This window comes from Anabrus simplex, chromosome 1 (assembly GCF_040414725.1).
Source record: "Anabrus simplex isolate iqAnaSimp1 chromosome 1, ASM4041472v1, whole genome shotgun sequence".
In the NCBI taxonomy this organism is placed as follows: Eukaryota; Metazoa; Arthropoda; class Insecta; order Orthoptera; family Tettigoniidae; genus Anabrus; species Anabrus simplex.
In genome coordinates this window covers 413,338,067-413,354,063 of record NC_090265.1, presented here as the reverse complement: position 1 = coordinate 413,354,063, position 15,997 = coordinate 413,338,067, and the positions used below count along the sequence as shown (strand labels likewise).

At 39.5% G+C, this 15,997-nt stretch overlaps 1 protein-coding gene across 3 annotated transcripts in view; it reads left to right on the top strand.

Moving 5' to 3' along the window:
- LOC136856869 (E3 ubiquitin-protein ligase FANCL) overlaps positions 1-15,997 on the top strand; it is a 180,323-nt gene that overhangs the window by 15,734 nt on the left and 148,592 nt on the right. For all 3 annotated transcript variants that reach the window (XM_067135076.2, XM_067135073.2, XM_067135074.2), the window contains exon 3: positions 9,819-9,875. In XM_067135076.2, coding sequence (XP_066991177.2) covers positions 9,819-9,875 — 57 coding nt within the window. The remainder of the gene's footprint in view (positions 1-9,818; positions 9,876-15,997) is intronic.

Here is a 15,997-nt window from a genome sequence, read left to right as displayed (position 1 = left end):
GTCACTGGCATTTTTGCAACGGTTTTCTGTGGAGGGCAACGAGTTTCTACGGCGAATCATCACGGGATGAAACGTGGGTCCATCACTTTACCTCTGAAACAAAGAGAACATCAATGGAATGGGTGCACACCACGTCACCACCATGAAAGAATGCCAAGGTCCAATGTTCAGCAGGAAAGGTAATGGCGACAGTGTTCTTTGACATGGAGGCAACACGTGTATGATAACATACAATGTAAGTTCACTTTTCCAGCTGAAGATGACGCAAGTACGCGTCGAAACTAGTCCTGTGAAATTTAATATGTTGTAATTGAATAACAGCATTAAAATCGTATTGAATAGGTGGAAATATCAAGTTTATTTATTGTAATTCTTGGTTCAATACGGAAAAATTAAATTTCTTACGTTAAATGGAGGGTGTGGTGCACATGGAATTTATGCCGAAAGGCACGACAATTAACTTGGCTTCATATTGTTAAACGTTGAACCAGTTGTGTAAGGCAATTAAAGGAAAGTGGCAGGTAAAATTGAGTGCCGGTGTGGTTTTTTTGCATGATCACACAGCCCGTCAAACGTCCGAACTGCTGCAGCGATTGAAGTGTGAGGTGTGGCAACATCCTCCATACAGTCCAGACTTAGCGCCATGCGATTATCGTGTGTTCGGTAACCTGAAGAAGAATCTCGGTGGACGACGATTCCGAAACAATGAGGAGGTGAAAGCAGCTGCCTCCAGGTGGTTACGTGGTGCTGGAGGGGATTTCTACGTATCCGGAATCGAAAAGATGGTTGACCATTCCGAGAAATGTTTCCAGTCTCTTGGGGACTATGTGGAAAAGTGAACTTACATTGTATGTTATCATAGACGTGTTGCCTATATGTAGGTGGTTTCATAAATGGCCATAACTTGGAAGTGTAACATACTTTTTGGTTCGCCCTCATAACTATCAGTCAACTCATTTTCAAACAAGATCTCTCTGCATGAAGTTAATGATAGATTAGGAACATCAGTTTAAGATCATCGGTTGTGTAGTTTGATATTTCTCAAACATTATTTCAACATTTTAAAATTTTATTTTATTAGTATTTTTTCGGTATTGCAATCAATTAAATTATTACAATTGAGACTTACATATCGGCTACATAGTATAGTTCTGTAGTTACTGAAAAATGAAACTAATTAAAATGGTAGAAGTCCAGGCGGGCTGCGCAGCTGTGGGACGTGCATCTGGGCTCTTCGATAGCGAGAGCTTTCTGTACTAGACAGTGTTCATTACATCTTCTGACGTGGCCGTACCAGTGGAGCTGTGTTTCCTCCAACTTGTCGCTGCTCGGCACAACTGTGAAAGAACCACGCGCGTGCTCATTGAGCACTTTGTCATGCAGAGTGATGTCCGCTGACCATTGCAACACACTCATCTCTGTGAGATGCATTTGCTGGTCATGCTTCTTCTCTCTTGTCCAACATTCAGAGCCATACGTGAGGAAAGCCCGAAAATAGTGGTTTTATACACCACTTTGCCCTTCAATTTGACTGGCATCCACTTGCGCAATTTTAAAGTTAGATATTTGGAACATGTGAATGCTGAAAAACATAGAAGATTCTCAGCTATGGGATCACACATGACTGCCACAGGTCATAAATTTACCAACATAGAACAAGACCTGACCATCATAAAAAAATTAAAAAAAGGGCAGCTTAATGAACACATGTGAAGATCTATACATTCATCTAGACCAACTTGTAAAGAAAAATGATAACCTTAATGAGGCTGTAGAATATAAGAATCCATTATATTATCAAATTCTAGTATATTTGAAAATGCTTGAGAAAGATCACGAAAAAAGAATTGGAATTTCTCCACGTACAGTTAGCCCTACAACTTATTCCTCCTCAGTTGAAGCTATAGGTGACAGCAAGGAGGTTCTTGACACACCTATATCCCCTGCTCCTCCACCTCCTCAAGTGCAAGAGCAAGGAAGAACACATCATCAATATTACACCAGACACAAAACTGTGAAAGAATGACAGGAGTTACTGTTCCAAAGGAAAGCAGGCTTAATAAGAATTGACAACTAGGAATTAGTTATATTTTCATCTGCATTAATATTAAGAGCCACACTGTGATATCTGGATTTCTTCATTTTGACAATTACTTATAAATTGTATAATTTTTAATTTATAAATTGACCTTTTTTTCATGAATTATTAACCCGGCATTACTCGCTAGGTTTTTACGTGCGCCGGTACTCGCTGGTGAGCGCAGCACACACCTTTATGTTTGAAAGCTATAATATGTCCATATAAAGATGGAGGTATTTCTAATATGTCAATTAAAGATAGTTTTTATTTAGGAACACGGCCGAGTGGAGTGGCTATGGAGGCAAGCTCTACATTCGGGAGACGCGTGAGTTCGATCCCCACCTTTAGCTGTCCTGAGAATGGTTTTCTGTTTAAGCTTCCAGGCAAATACCGGGGCAGTTTCTATTCATAGACTACAGCCGATTCCTTCCACCTATTTAGCCAAATTCATTCACCATCATTTATTTCATCTTTATTAGCTCTTAACTGAGGTTGGCGTCAGGAAGGGCATCCGGCCGTAAAACAAGTCATGTACATTGATACCACAGATTGCTATAAACGAAAGTTCCTCTCCTTCCTCAGAACTTGCAGACACTCTGAAGCAGAGTTATGATCACTTCCGTAAACCTCATCTGTTTCATTACTATCAGTCTCGATGTTCAAGACCTTCCCTCCTTCGTTTCACACAACCATGAAACTATCTGATCACTGGATGCCACAATAACTTGTAAATATTGTCTAAAAACAGCCACAGTATAAGCATTTCACATTAAACACAAGCATAAAACAAACCCTGACTTATTACAATGAGCTAAATATAAGTAGCACAGTTCTCCGCTACTGAGCGCACCACTCACCAAACATACACTGCCGTGCCTAATAATGAAATGCGGGTATTTATTTTCAAAGATAATGGAAATGACTGACACATCCCCTTCATAACAATCTGTTACAAAGGTACAGGGACTTTCAAAGGTGGAGGTCTTGTAACATTCCAACAAGAAGCAGTGTACTACGAAGGTGAGCGCCGCGCTCACCATACGAGTAACCGCGGGTTAAGAAAAGAATATTCATTAGGACATATTCTGTATGGAATATTCTACAAGTAGTTTCCTTGACGACTGCTTTCAATTGTAGAAATAATTTATATATTTTCTCTTGAGTTATTTGTTTTAATGTTGTCAATCTTATGTTAATTTTAAGGACACTTCCTCTAAAGCATTACTTTGTCAATTTATATATTTTTCATCTAAACAGTGTTATGTGGCTGAAGATGTTGATAATATACGAAATATGTACCACTTTTAACCATTAAATTGCCTTAAGCAATCATTGTATCGACGAGGTGGAAAATAAATAAATACTTAATTGTGAATCTATTGAAGTGCAATACGGACCATGAAGCTGATTTTATGTAATGAAAATGAAGATAGCGAGGATGAAGATCAGGCGTCTGAACCACCAAGCAGAAAACTAAATGGGATAAAGTAGAACCTGAATCCAAAGAAACGTAAGTTCGGCGCAGCTAATACCAGATTGTTAAGTTTCTTTCAGCTGTTGTTAACACGAGTATCATAACTCTTTTGTGCAAGGAGAATGAAAAGTGCAAAAATATGTAGTCCTAAGCATTTCACCAAACATGCATTACAAATAAAATAAAATACTTTTAAACTCTGTCTGTCACAAGCCGACTGCGGACTGGAGAGGGAGCAAGACAAGTATCCCTTACAGCGCGCTCGGTGAACTACCTGCTGCTCACATCCAGAGGGTCACACCACCATACTCGCTATGCCGGAGTGAAAGGGTTAAAGGAAGAAAACAAGTGGCACAGTAGACAATTGAGAATAATAAGTGTCTTAAAATGGTGCACTAGTCAGAAAAGGATCACCGTCACTGCTCCGTACAGAATAACATCATGTGCAAAAAAACCTTATTTCTGTTTCCTGTTGTTTACACATATCATTTATGTGGTATATGCAAGAGAACATAAAGGTCCGACAATACTGCCCTCAGGAATTCCCCTCTTAATGATTACAGGATCACTAATGCTCCACCAACTCTCATTTTTTTAAAGTTCTAGACATATCACCATCCATTTAGTCTCTCTTTTGTCTACTCCAGTTGCACTCATTCTTGCTAGTAGTCTCCCATGATCTACCCTATCAAAAAGCCTTAGATAGGTCAATTGCAATACAGTCCATTTTGACCTCCTGAACCTAAAATACTGCTATATCTTGCTGAAACCCAAACTGCCTTCTTTTAGTAGTTTAATAAACATGTCTAATATAATCAGAAAGAATGCTTTCCCAAAGCTTATGTTCAACATCTCTCAAACTGACTGACCTGTAATTATCGGCTTTATGTTTACCACCCTTTCCTTTAACACAGGAGCTGGTATAACAACTCTCCATCCATTTCGTATAGCTCCTTCAGTTAAGTACTTCAGATATGGTACTGTATGACAACCCATTGCCTATAGTATATCCCTAGAAATGTTATCAGTTCCAGTTGCTTTTTTGTTTTCAACTTTTGTATCTTAGTGTAAATGTCTTTGTTATCATAGGTAAATTTCAGTACATCATTAGTATCAGTCACCTCCTGTTCCTGGACATTATCTTTGTAAACAATAATCTTTACATACTGCTGACAGAATACTTCTGCCTTTTGAACATCCTCTGCCTGCCACATATATACTCAGCTTGTTCATTAATGATTCCTGGCGTGTCCTTCTTGGAACCTGTTTCTGCATTGAAGTTCCTATACTTACCTTCCAATTTTCACTAAAATTTTTATGACTGCCAACTAAGCTTGCCATCATGTTATCCTTAGCTGACTTCTTTGCTAATTACAAATTCCTAGCAAGTTTCTCCAATTTCCCCTTACTTCCACAAACTGTTATTTTTTTCTAACCTGCACCTTCTTCTTAGTCTCTTTACCCACTAATAAAGCAGGTCTTCACCATTTCTTACCACCTTTAAAGGTACACACCTGTTTTCACATTCAAATTCCTCAGCTTTAAATCAGTATGAAACGAAACTGATATTTAGTTACCATACCTAGTTGTATTTGATTGAAATGAATAGGCCTATCTCTCATTTCATACTAAAGTGAATACTTTTGAGTTTTAGCTAGTAAACAGTTTCTCACCAGGTGATGCAGTGTGTATCCATGATGCACAAGCAGCATTTGAATGTAAAATGCAGAGATACAGGCCTGCAAAAACATATTGACTGACTAGTGCAAGAATCAATTTATAAATATTGGTGGTTGTGGTGGTTGTTGTTGTTGTTTTTTTTCTTTGAGCCATCAGTTCATAGACTGGTTTGATGCGCCCCCTTCCATGCCACCCTATCCTGTACTAACCTTTTAATTTATACGTAACTTCTGCATCCTACGTCTGATCTAATCTGCTTGTTATATTCATACCTTGGTCTTTCCGTACTGTTCTTACCACTTACACTTCCCTCAAAAACTAACTGAACAAGTCCTGGATGTTTTAAGATATGTCCTGTTGTTTTATTTCTTATTCTTGTCAAATTTAGGCAAATCAATCTCCTCTCACCAGTTTGATGCAGTTTCTCTTCATTTGTGGTTTGATCTACCCATCTTAATTTCAGCATTCTTCTGTAACATCACATTTCAAAAGCTTCTATTGTTTCTTCTGAGCTATTTATCATTCGTATTTCACTTCCATACAATGCCATGCTTCAGACAAAAACATCTTTCTAGTACATCAGTGTTTGAAGTGAGCAAATTGTGTTTCTTAAAAAAGGCCTCCCTTCCTTTCTTGTGCTAGTCTACATTTTATGTGCTTCTAACTTATGCCATCATTAGTTATTTTACTACCCAAGTAACACTATTCATCTACTTCCTTTAAGACTTCATTTCCTACTTTAATATTTCCTGCATCACCTGATTTTGTTTGCCTGTACTCCATTACTCTTTTTTTTTTTTTTTAATACTTATTTTCATCTTTGTACTCCTTCTCCAAGACTGCCCATACCATTCAGCAGTTTCTCTAGATCTTCTGCAGACTCTGATAAAATAACAATATCATTGGCAAATCTCGAGTTTTAACTTCCTCTCCTTGGATTGTGATTCCCTTTCCAAATTCCTCTTTGATTTCCTTTACAACCTGTTCTATATAAACATTGAAAAGGAAGGGGAACAAACTGTTGCATTGCCTCATTCCTTTCTGGATTGCTGCTTCTTTTTCCAAGCCCTTAATTTTTATCACTGCAGACTAATTTTTGTACAGATTGTAGATAATTCTTCTTTCTTGGTATCTGATCCTGATCACCTTCAGAATCAAATAGCTTGGTCCAATCATCATCATCATCATCATCATTTTCCAACTCCCGGGTGTGGTGTACAAGTGCTCGCCATCCCCTTCTGTCTTCATACATCTGTTCCAGTACATCCTCCCATTTGTATCCTCTCTCCTCCACATCTGATCTTACAGTCTCTATCCAACGTTTTCTTGGCCTTCCCTGTGGTCTTCTTCCTATTGAGATTAAGGTCAAAATATTTTCTGGCAGGTCTTTCCCTGTTCATTCTCATTATGTGCCAATACCACTGAAGTATGTGTTTCTTTATGACACTGATAATAGGAACCTCGATACCAGCTACTTTCCTATTCACTTCATTTCTGATCTTGTCCTTTCTGGTAGTTTGGTTCACGGTTCTAATGAATCTCATTTCAGTTGCTTGGATTCTACTGAAGTCTTTGTTTAGTAGGGTACATGTCTCTAAACTGTACGCGAGGATTGGTACAAAGTAAGTGTGGTACATGATTGATTTTGCTTTTGTGGTATCTTGCAGTCCCAGAGAAGATTTCTGACTTGACTGTAGAAGTTTGATGCTTTCTGTGTCCTGCTGAGTATTTCCTGCCTAACAGTGTTGTCTTTCAAGATTGTGCTTCCAAGGTACTTGAAGTGTGAAGCTAGTCCGGTTTTTACTCCTTCCAGAAATATATTTGAACTTGTTCCTTCCCTATTGATGGTCATTTCCACTGTCTTTGTTTTGCTCATCTTCAATCCAAATATTTGAATGTATTGTTCCATTCGTTAAGTTTCTTCTGTCCAATCATAATTAATTAATTAATGCCTTTTTGAGATCTGTGAATACCATGTATGTGGGCTCATCCTTAATTTGATTTTCTAAGATGTAAAGTCAAAATTGTTTCACTTGTTCCTACATTTCTTCCTCACCGAGCTCAATAGCTGCAGTCGTTTAATTGCAGCTAGTATCCAGTATTCGGGAGATAGCGGGTGCGAACCGCACTGTTGGCAGTCCTGAAGATGGTTTTCACACTAGGTTGTAGCCCTACCTTAATTAAGGCCATGGCTGCTTCCTTCCCACTCCTAGCCCTTTCCTGTCCCATCGCCACCATAAGACCTATCTGTGCCGGTGCGACGTAAAACACCTTGTAAAAAAATCTTCTGAAGCCAAACTGATCTTCTCCCTACTCAGTTACAACTTTTCTTTTTAACTGTGGCTGCTAACTGTACAAAAAAAAAGGTGTGTAGTTAAATAAGGAATTTACGAATGATGTGGTTGTTAACTGTGCCAAAGAAAATGAAGAAAAATAAGGAATGAAAGTGCATATTTTAATGTATTTTTTCCTTTGTTGTGCATGTTTCATAGTTTGATAGTGTATGAAGGTCTCGTCTTTAGTCATCACACTTGCCATCTCCAACTCCTAAATAATAATAGAAATTATAGTGACTCAATTTAATTTAACCTTAATTAACATAGAACAGAGTTTTATGGCGAGTGTTGTGTTGTGTGTAAAATGTTATCAAAGTATCTTGGTTACTTTTTTCACCCATTCTATAGTCTTTCGTATATAACCAACACTTACCTTCGTGATTGCTGATTATTTCACGTATAGGTCTATCAGCCAAACGGTTACTCTTATGCATCATAGCTTTATCAGATCATATGTTCTCAGATGAAGAAATTGGCTGCAACTAATCATCTTGTCTCACTTTACCCAGTGCCATTTGTACAATTAATGTGGCCTGATTCATACTGTGCTTACATAAAATCAACTTCATGGTCTGTATCGCACTTTAACTGATTCACAACTAAGTATTTTTTATTTTCCACCTTGTCGATATATTTGTTGCTTATGGCAACTTATTGGTTAAAAAGTGGTACATGTTTCGTATATTATTTACATCTTCAGCCACATAACGCTGTTTAGATAAAAAATTAATATATTGACAAAGTATCAATGCTTTGAGAGAAAGTGTCCTTAAAAATAGCATAAGAAGATTAAATGACAACATTAAAAACAAAATATTTTGTTTGGCTGAACAGCTGCATTGAACCAGTCCATATACTGACGAACTATAGTCATGTACACGTTTACCTCTGATTAAGCCTACCTGGATGCCATGATCATTCAGGTGTTAAGTCTATATAGTCTGGCACCGTGGTTAGCTGGTTTGTCCCATTGGTCAAAAAAAAAAAAAAAAAAAAAAAAATCACCATCAAAATGTTGGCTGGCGGGGTAGGAAAGGTGGTGATATACAATTTCTAATCACTAGATTGCATGCTAATATCATGGATAAAATTCCAAACTTCTCGACCATGTTCCTATGGAGTGACGGCATATGACGCTGTTGATGGTGATTCTTTCATTAGATGGGGATGTTAAGCATTGAGCAGTCCCCTTGGTGTTATTCAACAGGAGTAGGCTATGTACTGGCACTGAATTTCACCCTTTTCCTTCCCATCTATCATATATCACGTCATTATCTTTTTGCATTCAGGAGATAGTGGATTGAGCCCTAAAGATGGTTTTCCATAGTTTCCCATTTTCACACCAGGCATGTGCTGGGGCTGTACCTTAATTAAGGCCACGGTCGCTTCCTTCCCACTGTTAGCCCTTCCCTATCTCATCGTCGCCATAAGACCTAGTGCGACATAAAGCAAATTGAAAAGGAAAAAAAAAAAAAAAAAATATGTTCATCTCACTAACTCCTCTGATGAGGTTGATGTCAGGAAGGTCATCCGGTCATAAAAACTCTTTACGAAGATTCATCTCACTTCATACCCAATGCTGTAGCTACACCAACGGGACAAGGGTTGGACACACATTTTCCCTCTGATTAATGTTAACAAAGGATGGTTGTCTTGTTGTATTATACTTCCTTTTAAAATATTAACCCATCATCACCATAGTACACAGTAACACAAGTGAACTGACAGTTTCTACGCAAGCAAGTTGATTTGATGACACCATTTTGCCTGAGCCCTTAAAAAGGAACAGAGGCTTGTGAACTGAACTTCATTTCCAGCTCAGAATAATATGTACTGTTTAAAACTGGTAACATTTAGCATCTTGCCAGTAAATTTATCTGTTTTTAGAATTACTTTTTCTGTACATCCTTGTCAGGTTTGTCATACTTCCTGGATTTCATGGACAATCTGAGATTTTATGAATTTGGTAAATATGTATAACATTACAACAGTATCATTTTACATTTTTTCATAAAATCAAATTCAAAATTAGTAGTGTTTGTCTTGCCAACATTCATTTTTCTAATGACTGATGTATTTTATGTCCTGGATTTGATATATTAGTCATTAATCACTATTCTCCAAAATATTTGAACTTTGCTTGCTGTGGTAAAAAGCTCTTATCTTTGTTAGGCCTGTATCTATGAGAGAAACTGTTTTCATTGTATTCTTGTTGAATTTTAATTTATTTTATTTTGTTCTGTTGTAGTTGGCTGATACTTGCTCCATGCTAAGTTTTTACTTAACGAGTTTACAAAACCTACTGGTAGGTATACCTGACGCATTATTTTAGATGTTGGACACGTGGTGTGTAGTGATTCATGTGATGTAGGATGCAGTGTTTCTTAAATAGTTATTTTCATTTGTTTATTAAGTATATAGGTGTTTTTGTGATTTTTAAATATTATTTTTGGTATTGCCATTAATGCTTTCACGGCCCGCACTTATAGACATGTTGCTGTATAGGCTTTTGGGCTTATGCCATGTCAAGAAAATAAGGTGAAATTCTTAACGTTTCGATGGTGTTAGATCCTACCATTCACTTCAAGAGGGACCTGCAACAAGTTCAGGATGTTAATATAAAAAAACAAGCAATTTATACATCATGTCTGCCACATCTGTCAACCAAATATAATACAGTGGGTTGTCAGAGACCTCCTGTTTGGATCCAGAGGTATGCTGCTGAAGAACACAACCACTATCCTTCAAAATTTAAAGATTTCTTTTTACGACATTGAGAAAAACTTATTACAGATCATAAGAGATTCTCTGCGAATTATATAGTCTCATTTATACTTGAAATAGTAATCTCCTTACAATTAATTTTCCAGAAAATTATAATTACATACTGTAAGTTATGTATTCTGGACCTTTATGGTCACCCTCACTGGAGGATGGATAATTTATCTTGTAATAAATCTTACTACTACTATTGTGATGATTCTTGAGTGATGGAGTGTGATATTTCTGTGTTTTATATCACATCAGTGTTTATTTACATTTGCTCAACCGACGTAGGTTATTGAACGTATGTTCTCATTGTATTAAAATAAAGGGATTAAAGCCACTTTTATGTATTTAACAAAGCCGAGCTTTCCGCCAAATTACATTGGTCTTCATGCAGGGCATGTGAAGGTCTGCCTTCGACAGTGAGCAAAAAAATTCTTCGAAGGAACGTGGAAGTCACGACCGTACTATCCACGGCCTCCCTACTAACTTGACTTGGGGATTGTTGCACCGTGCTTTAGTGGTTGGGAGGAAAGTACTGCCCTCTGTCGACAGTTCTTGAGTTTGTCGCGTTATGCCATGGTGGTGTTATGCTTCTATTTCTGGAGTACAGGTCTCCATGTATTTGATAACTTGAAGTCATCTTCCCTGTTGATTTTATTTGGGCGCAGCTGTATCTCTGTGGATTCCCTTACGAGTCGAGCATAGAAATCTTTTACAGGCGCGATGACCTTCGCCTGGTCAGAGAGGATTTTATGGTCTGTACTGTAGAAATGTTCTGCTATGGCAGGCTTTCTTATAGCGTTTTCCGTTGAGGATGAAAGAGTGACATTCTTGACTGACCTGATGTGTTCTTTCACCCTGCTTCTAACAAGCCTTTTAGTCATGCCAATATACACTGACTGACAGAGCAAATGCAACACCAAGAAGGAGTGGTTCGAAAGGGATGAAAGTTGGGAAAAAAACAGAGACGGCACGGACGAATAATTGATGTTTATTTCAAACCGATATGCAGCATACACAATGCGCACGGCATCAACTCAGTAGGATGTAGGACCACCGCGAGCGGCGATGCACGCAGAAACACGTCGAGGTACAGAGTCAATAAGAGTGCGGATGGTGTCCTGAGGGATGGTTCTCCATTCTCTGTCAACCATTTGCCACAGTTGGTTGTCCGTACGAGGCTGGGGCAGAGTTTGCAAACGGCGTCCAATGAGATCCCACACGTGTTCGATTGGTGAGAGGTCCGGAGAGTACGCTGGAAACGGAAGCATCTGTACACCTCGTAGAGCCTGTTGGGAGATGCGAGCAGTGTGTGGGCGGGCATTATCCTGCTGAAACAGAGCATTGGGCAGCCCCTGAAGGTACGGGAGTGCCACCGGCCGCAGCACATGCTGCACGTAGCGGTGGGCATTTAACGTGCCTTGAATACGCACTAGAGGTGACGTGGAATCATACGCAATAGCGCCCCAAACCATGATGCCGCGTTGTCTAGCGGTAGGGCGCTCCACAGTTACTGCCGGATTTGACCTTTCTCCACGCCGACGCCACACTCGTCTGTGGTGACTATCACTGACAGAACAGAAGCGTGACTCATCGGAGAACACAACGTTCCGCCATTCCCTCATCCAAGTCGCTCTAGCCCGGCACCATGCCAGGCGTGCACGTCTATGCTGTGGAGTCAATGGTAGTCTTCTGAGCGGACGCCGGGAGTGCAGGCCTCCTTCAACCAATCGACGGGAAATTGTTCTGGTCGATATTGGAACAGCCAGGGTGTCTTGCACATGTTGAAGAATGGCGGTTGACGTGGCGTGCGGGGCTGCCACCGCTTGGCGGCGGATGCGCCGATCCTCGCGTGCTGACGTCACTCGGGCTGCGCCTGGACCCCTCGCACGTGCCACATGTCCCTGCGCCAACCATCTTCGCCACAGGCGATGCCCCGTGGACACATCCCTATGGGTATCGGCTGCGATTTGACGAAGCGACCAACCTGCCCTTCTCAGCCCGAACACCATACTCCTCGTAAAGTCGTCTGTCTGCTGGAAATGCCTCCGTTGACGGCGGCCTGGCATTCTTAGCTTTACACGTATCCTATGGCACACGACAACACGTTCTACAATGACTGTCGGCTGAGAAATCACGGTACGAAGTGGGCCATTTGCCAACGCCGTGTCCCATTTATCGTTCGCTACATGCGCAGCGCAGCGGCGCATTTCACATCATGAGCATACCTCAGTGACGTCAGTCTACCCTGCAATTGGCATAAAGTTCTGACCACTCCTTCTTGGTGTTGCATTTGCTCTGTCAGTCAGTGTATGAGCAACCAAAACCACATATAACTTCATACAAGCCCAGTGTTTCAAAATGTGGTTTTCTTTGACTGATCGAGCCAGGATTTGAGCTTCCGGTCTGTGGTGAAAACTGGAATTATATGGCGCTTCCTAAGAATGCGCCCTATTCTGTTAGTTATACCTGCCACGTAAGGAAGGAATACTTTTTTCTTTTTCCTGTAGTTCTAGTTTATACTATCCCTCCTTGATCTTCATAGCTCGTGCTATGTCTTCTGACATACAGCTGTTTTTCTTCATGGATATTCTCAGTTCTCTTAATGCACTCGAGCAGTTATCAGCGACTACAACATTATTCACCCTAGTAAATAATGTTCAAAGGGGAGAGCCGCGTTTTGGCAGGGGTGGTGGTGTGAGGACTTATGAAGGTATCTTTCAGAATGTGTAGGTTTCTTGTACATTGCATGGCCTAGTGTACCATCGTTCTTCTTGTTATACTAACATATCAAGAAAAGGTAAATTGCCTTCTTTTTTCTAGTTCCATTGTGAACTTGATCTTACTGTTAATGGAATTTAAGTGCTCCAAAAATTCATTTAATGTTTCCCTTCCATGTGGCCAGACCAAAAATCTGTCATCTACGTAACGATAGAAGCACTTAGGTTTCAATGGCACTGTAGTTAATGCAGCTGACTCAAAATGTTCCATAAAAATATTTTCAGCCACTGCTCCTTCTGTCTGTTCGTAATAATCCCCTTTGTAGTAGAAGTAAGTAGATTTTAAACAAACTGTTGCCAGAGTGGTCAAGTCCTCAGACAGGTATTGTCTGATGTATGCAAGCGTTTCTTGTAATGGTATATTAGTAAACAGTGATGTGACATCAAAGCTTACCAGGATGTCACCTTCCTCCACCCGTAGCTCACATAACTTCTGCAAAAAGTGTTTTGATTCTTTAGCGTGATGTTCTGTCTTCCCTGTTTCTGGCTGTAACAGTGATGAAATATAACAGGCTAGCTTATGGGTTGCAGAACCAGTGTCACTCACGATTGGTCGTAGTGGCACGTCATTCTTGTGTATTTTGGGGAGGCCATAAATTTCTGGAGGTACTGGGTCTGAATTTAGTAAGGTCTTCTGCAAGTGTTCTGGAAGTGTTGAGCTCTTCATAAGTTGAGTGACTTGTGTATTAATTTTCTTAGTGGGATTCCTTATTTTCTTACACGTTTCTTCTTCTAGTAGGCTGTTTTGTTTCATAATCAGTTGTATTCATGATGACTGAAACATTACCCTTGTCAGCCAGAATTGTAATCCCACATCAGCAGCTCTTCAAAGGAAGGAACAGATTGAGATGGCGCCAGTTCGTGCCCGGCAGCCGATTAATCAGTGTAATGCTCCTACACCAGCCAGTCTTCGCACTTCAGAGGAAGGAATGGATTCTGATGGTACCAATTCGTGCCCGGCAACCAATAATCTGCGTAATACCTGGTCACCAGCCAATCTTCACGCTTGTGATGGATTTGAGTGGAAAATACATAATCAAGGAGGTACTGTAAGAGGTAGATTCAGTGTACAAAATGTTATGAAGAACAAGAAAGGACCTATTCCGTATGCTAGGAGACATATTGAGGGGAATGAGGCTTCATCGTGGCGGCTGTTGTCTTCAGAAATCACGTTGGAGCATATTCAAAAGTGCACCATACAAAAAGCTCACAGATAATTGGAGTCAGATTCATGGCAGGTTTCTTTGATAGAACTTAAATTTTTTATTGTATTGATGAACACAAGGGGAGCCATGCAGTGTTCTTCGTTAGATGTGAATGACATGTGGTCAAAGGAATGGGAACCTCCAGTATGTGCTGAAACCATGTCACATGACCGCTTCAAGGAGTCCACCTCTGTAGCATAATGGTTAGCACTATTAGCTGCCGTCCTCGGAAGCCCGGGTTTGATTCTCAGTACTGTCAGAGATTTAAGAATGGCAGAAGGGCTGGAATATGTTTGAAATTATACCTGCAGCTCACCTCCATTGGGAGGGTGCCTGAAAAAAAAAAAACTGCACCACCTCGGGACGAGGACACAAGTTTACTTTACCAATTCAAGGAAATTTTGAGATTCCTCCAGTTTGATGGAAAAGCAATGCATTCAACTTTGCATATCAACAACAAATTTGTCCCATCTTCTGACCTATGGTCTCCTTTTGTTCAGATCTCTCACTTATGCTTTACTGCCAGTGAATACATCACAGCTGATGAACAACTTTTACCATATAAATCGCTTTATAAGTTCATCCAATACAAGGCAAACAAGCCTGATAAGTTTGGATTGAAATTCTGGTTGGCTGTAGATCTTGAAACCAAATAGTTCAGAATGGTTTCATTTACCTGGAAAAAGATGATGAAAGGGACATAAGTATGTAACTTGCCGATTTGTGAAGCTCATGGATTAATTTCTTTATTAGGGGAGAAATGTCACTAACTGTAATTTTTTTTTACATCTCAGAACCTTGCAGACTCCCTGCTAACCAAAGGGACATCTGTTGTTGGTACCATGTGACTAAATCACAGAGCTTCTGTCAATTTGTAAAGACACAAGTAGAGAACACTTTTTATCAAAGATATTGGTGAATGGCTAAAAGAGTCTTGCTGTTTACAGTGTAAACAAAGAAAAAATGTTTGCATCCTAAGAATTATGCACAAGCAGATTGAAGCAGCTGACAATGACAAAAAAACATCCAGTAACTGTGGTATTTTACAGCTTCAATAAGTGTGGAGTGGACATTCTTCACCAAATGAGCCACTTTGTACATGACTCAGTCAGAATCAAGATGACGGCCTGTTTGGATCTTCTACAATATACTGGATTTCGCAGGTATAAATGCCTAGATTTTATTTTGCGCATATAATTATTTGGAAATTTCTTGTTCATTTTGAACCTCATGAATGAACTAAGATCGCCACACTGTTTGACCAAGAGACAACCAGCAGTCCTTCCTTGCAGTATGGAGACTATTGGTAAAAGCATCGCCTATGGTCATTTTACATGTAATTAATCTCATAATAGAAGCGTATTGAAGTTGAAATATTAAAATTATAAAATTTTTATTTACAACCACCTATTCAATACATTACAATATACTCATTGGATTATAGTATAATCATGAAGTATCTTAAATAATGGGACATGTTTCATTCGGCATAGCGAACATCATCAGCCATTAATGCACAAAGACTAGGTTAGGGCCCTGAGTTTAAAAATGATCAAAATGCTATCATCATGTCAAAAGAGAAACCATGTCATAATAAAAGAGTGATTCACAATAAAGAAAGAAAAAGATAATATCCACCTTTCAATGCTATATATTACGTGAAAATTTTACAT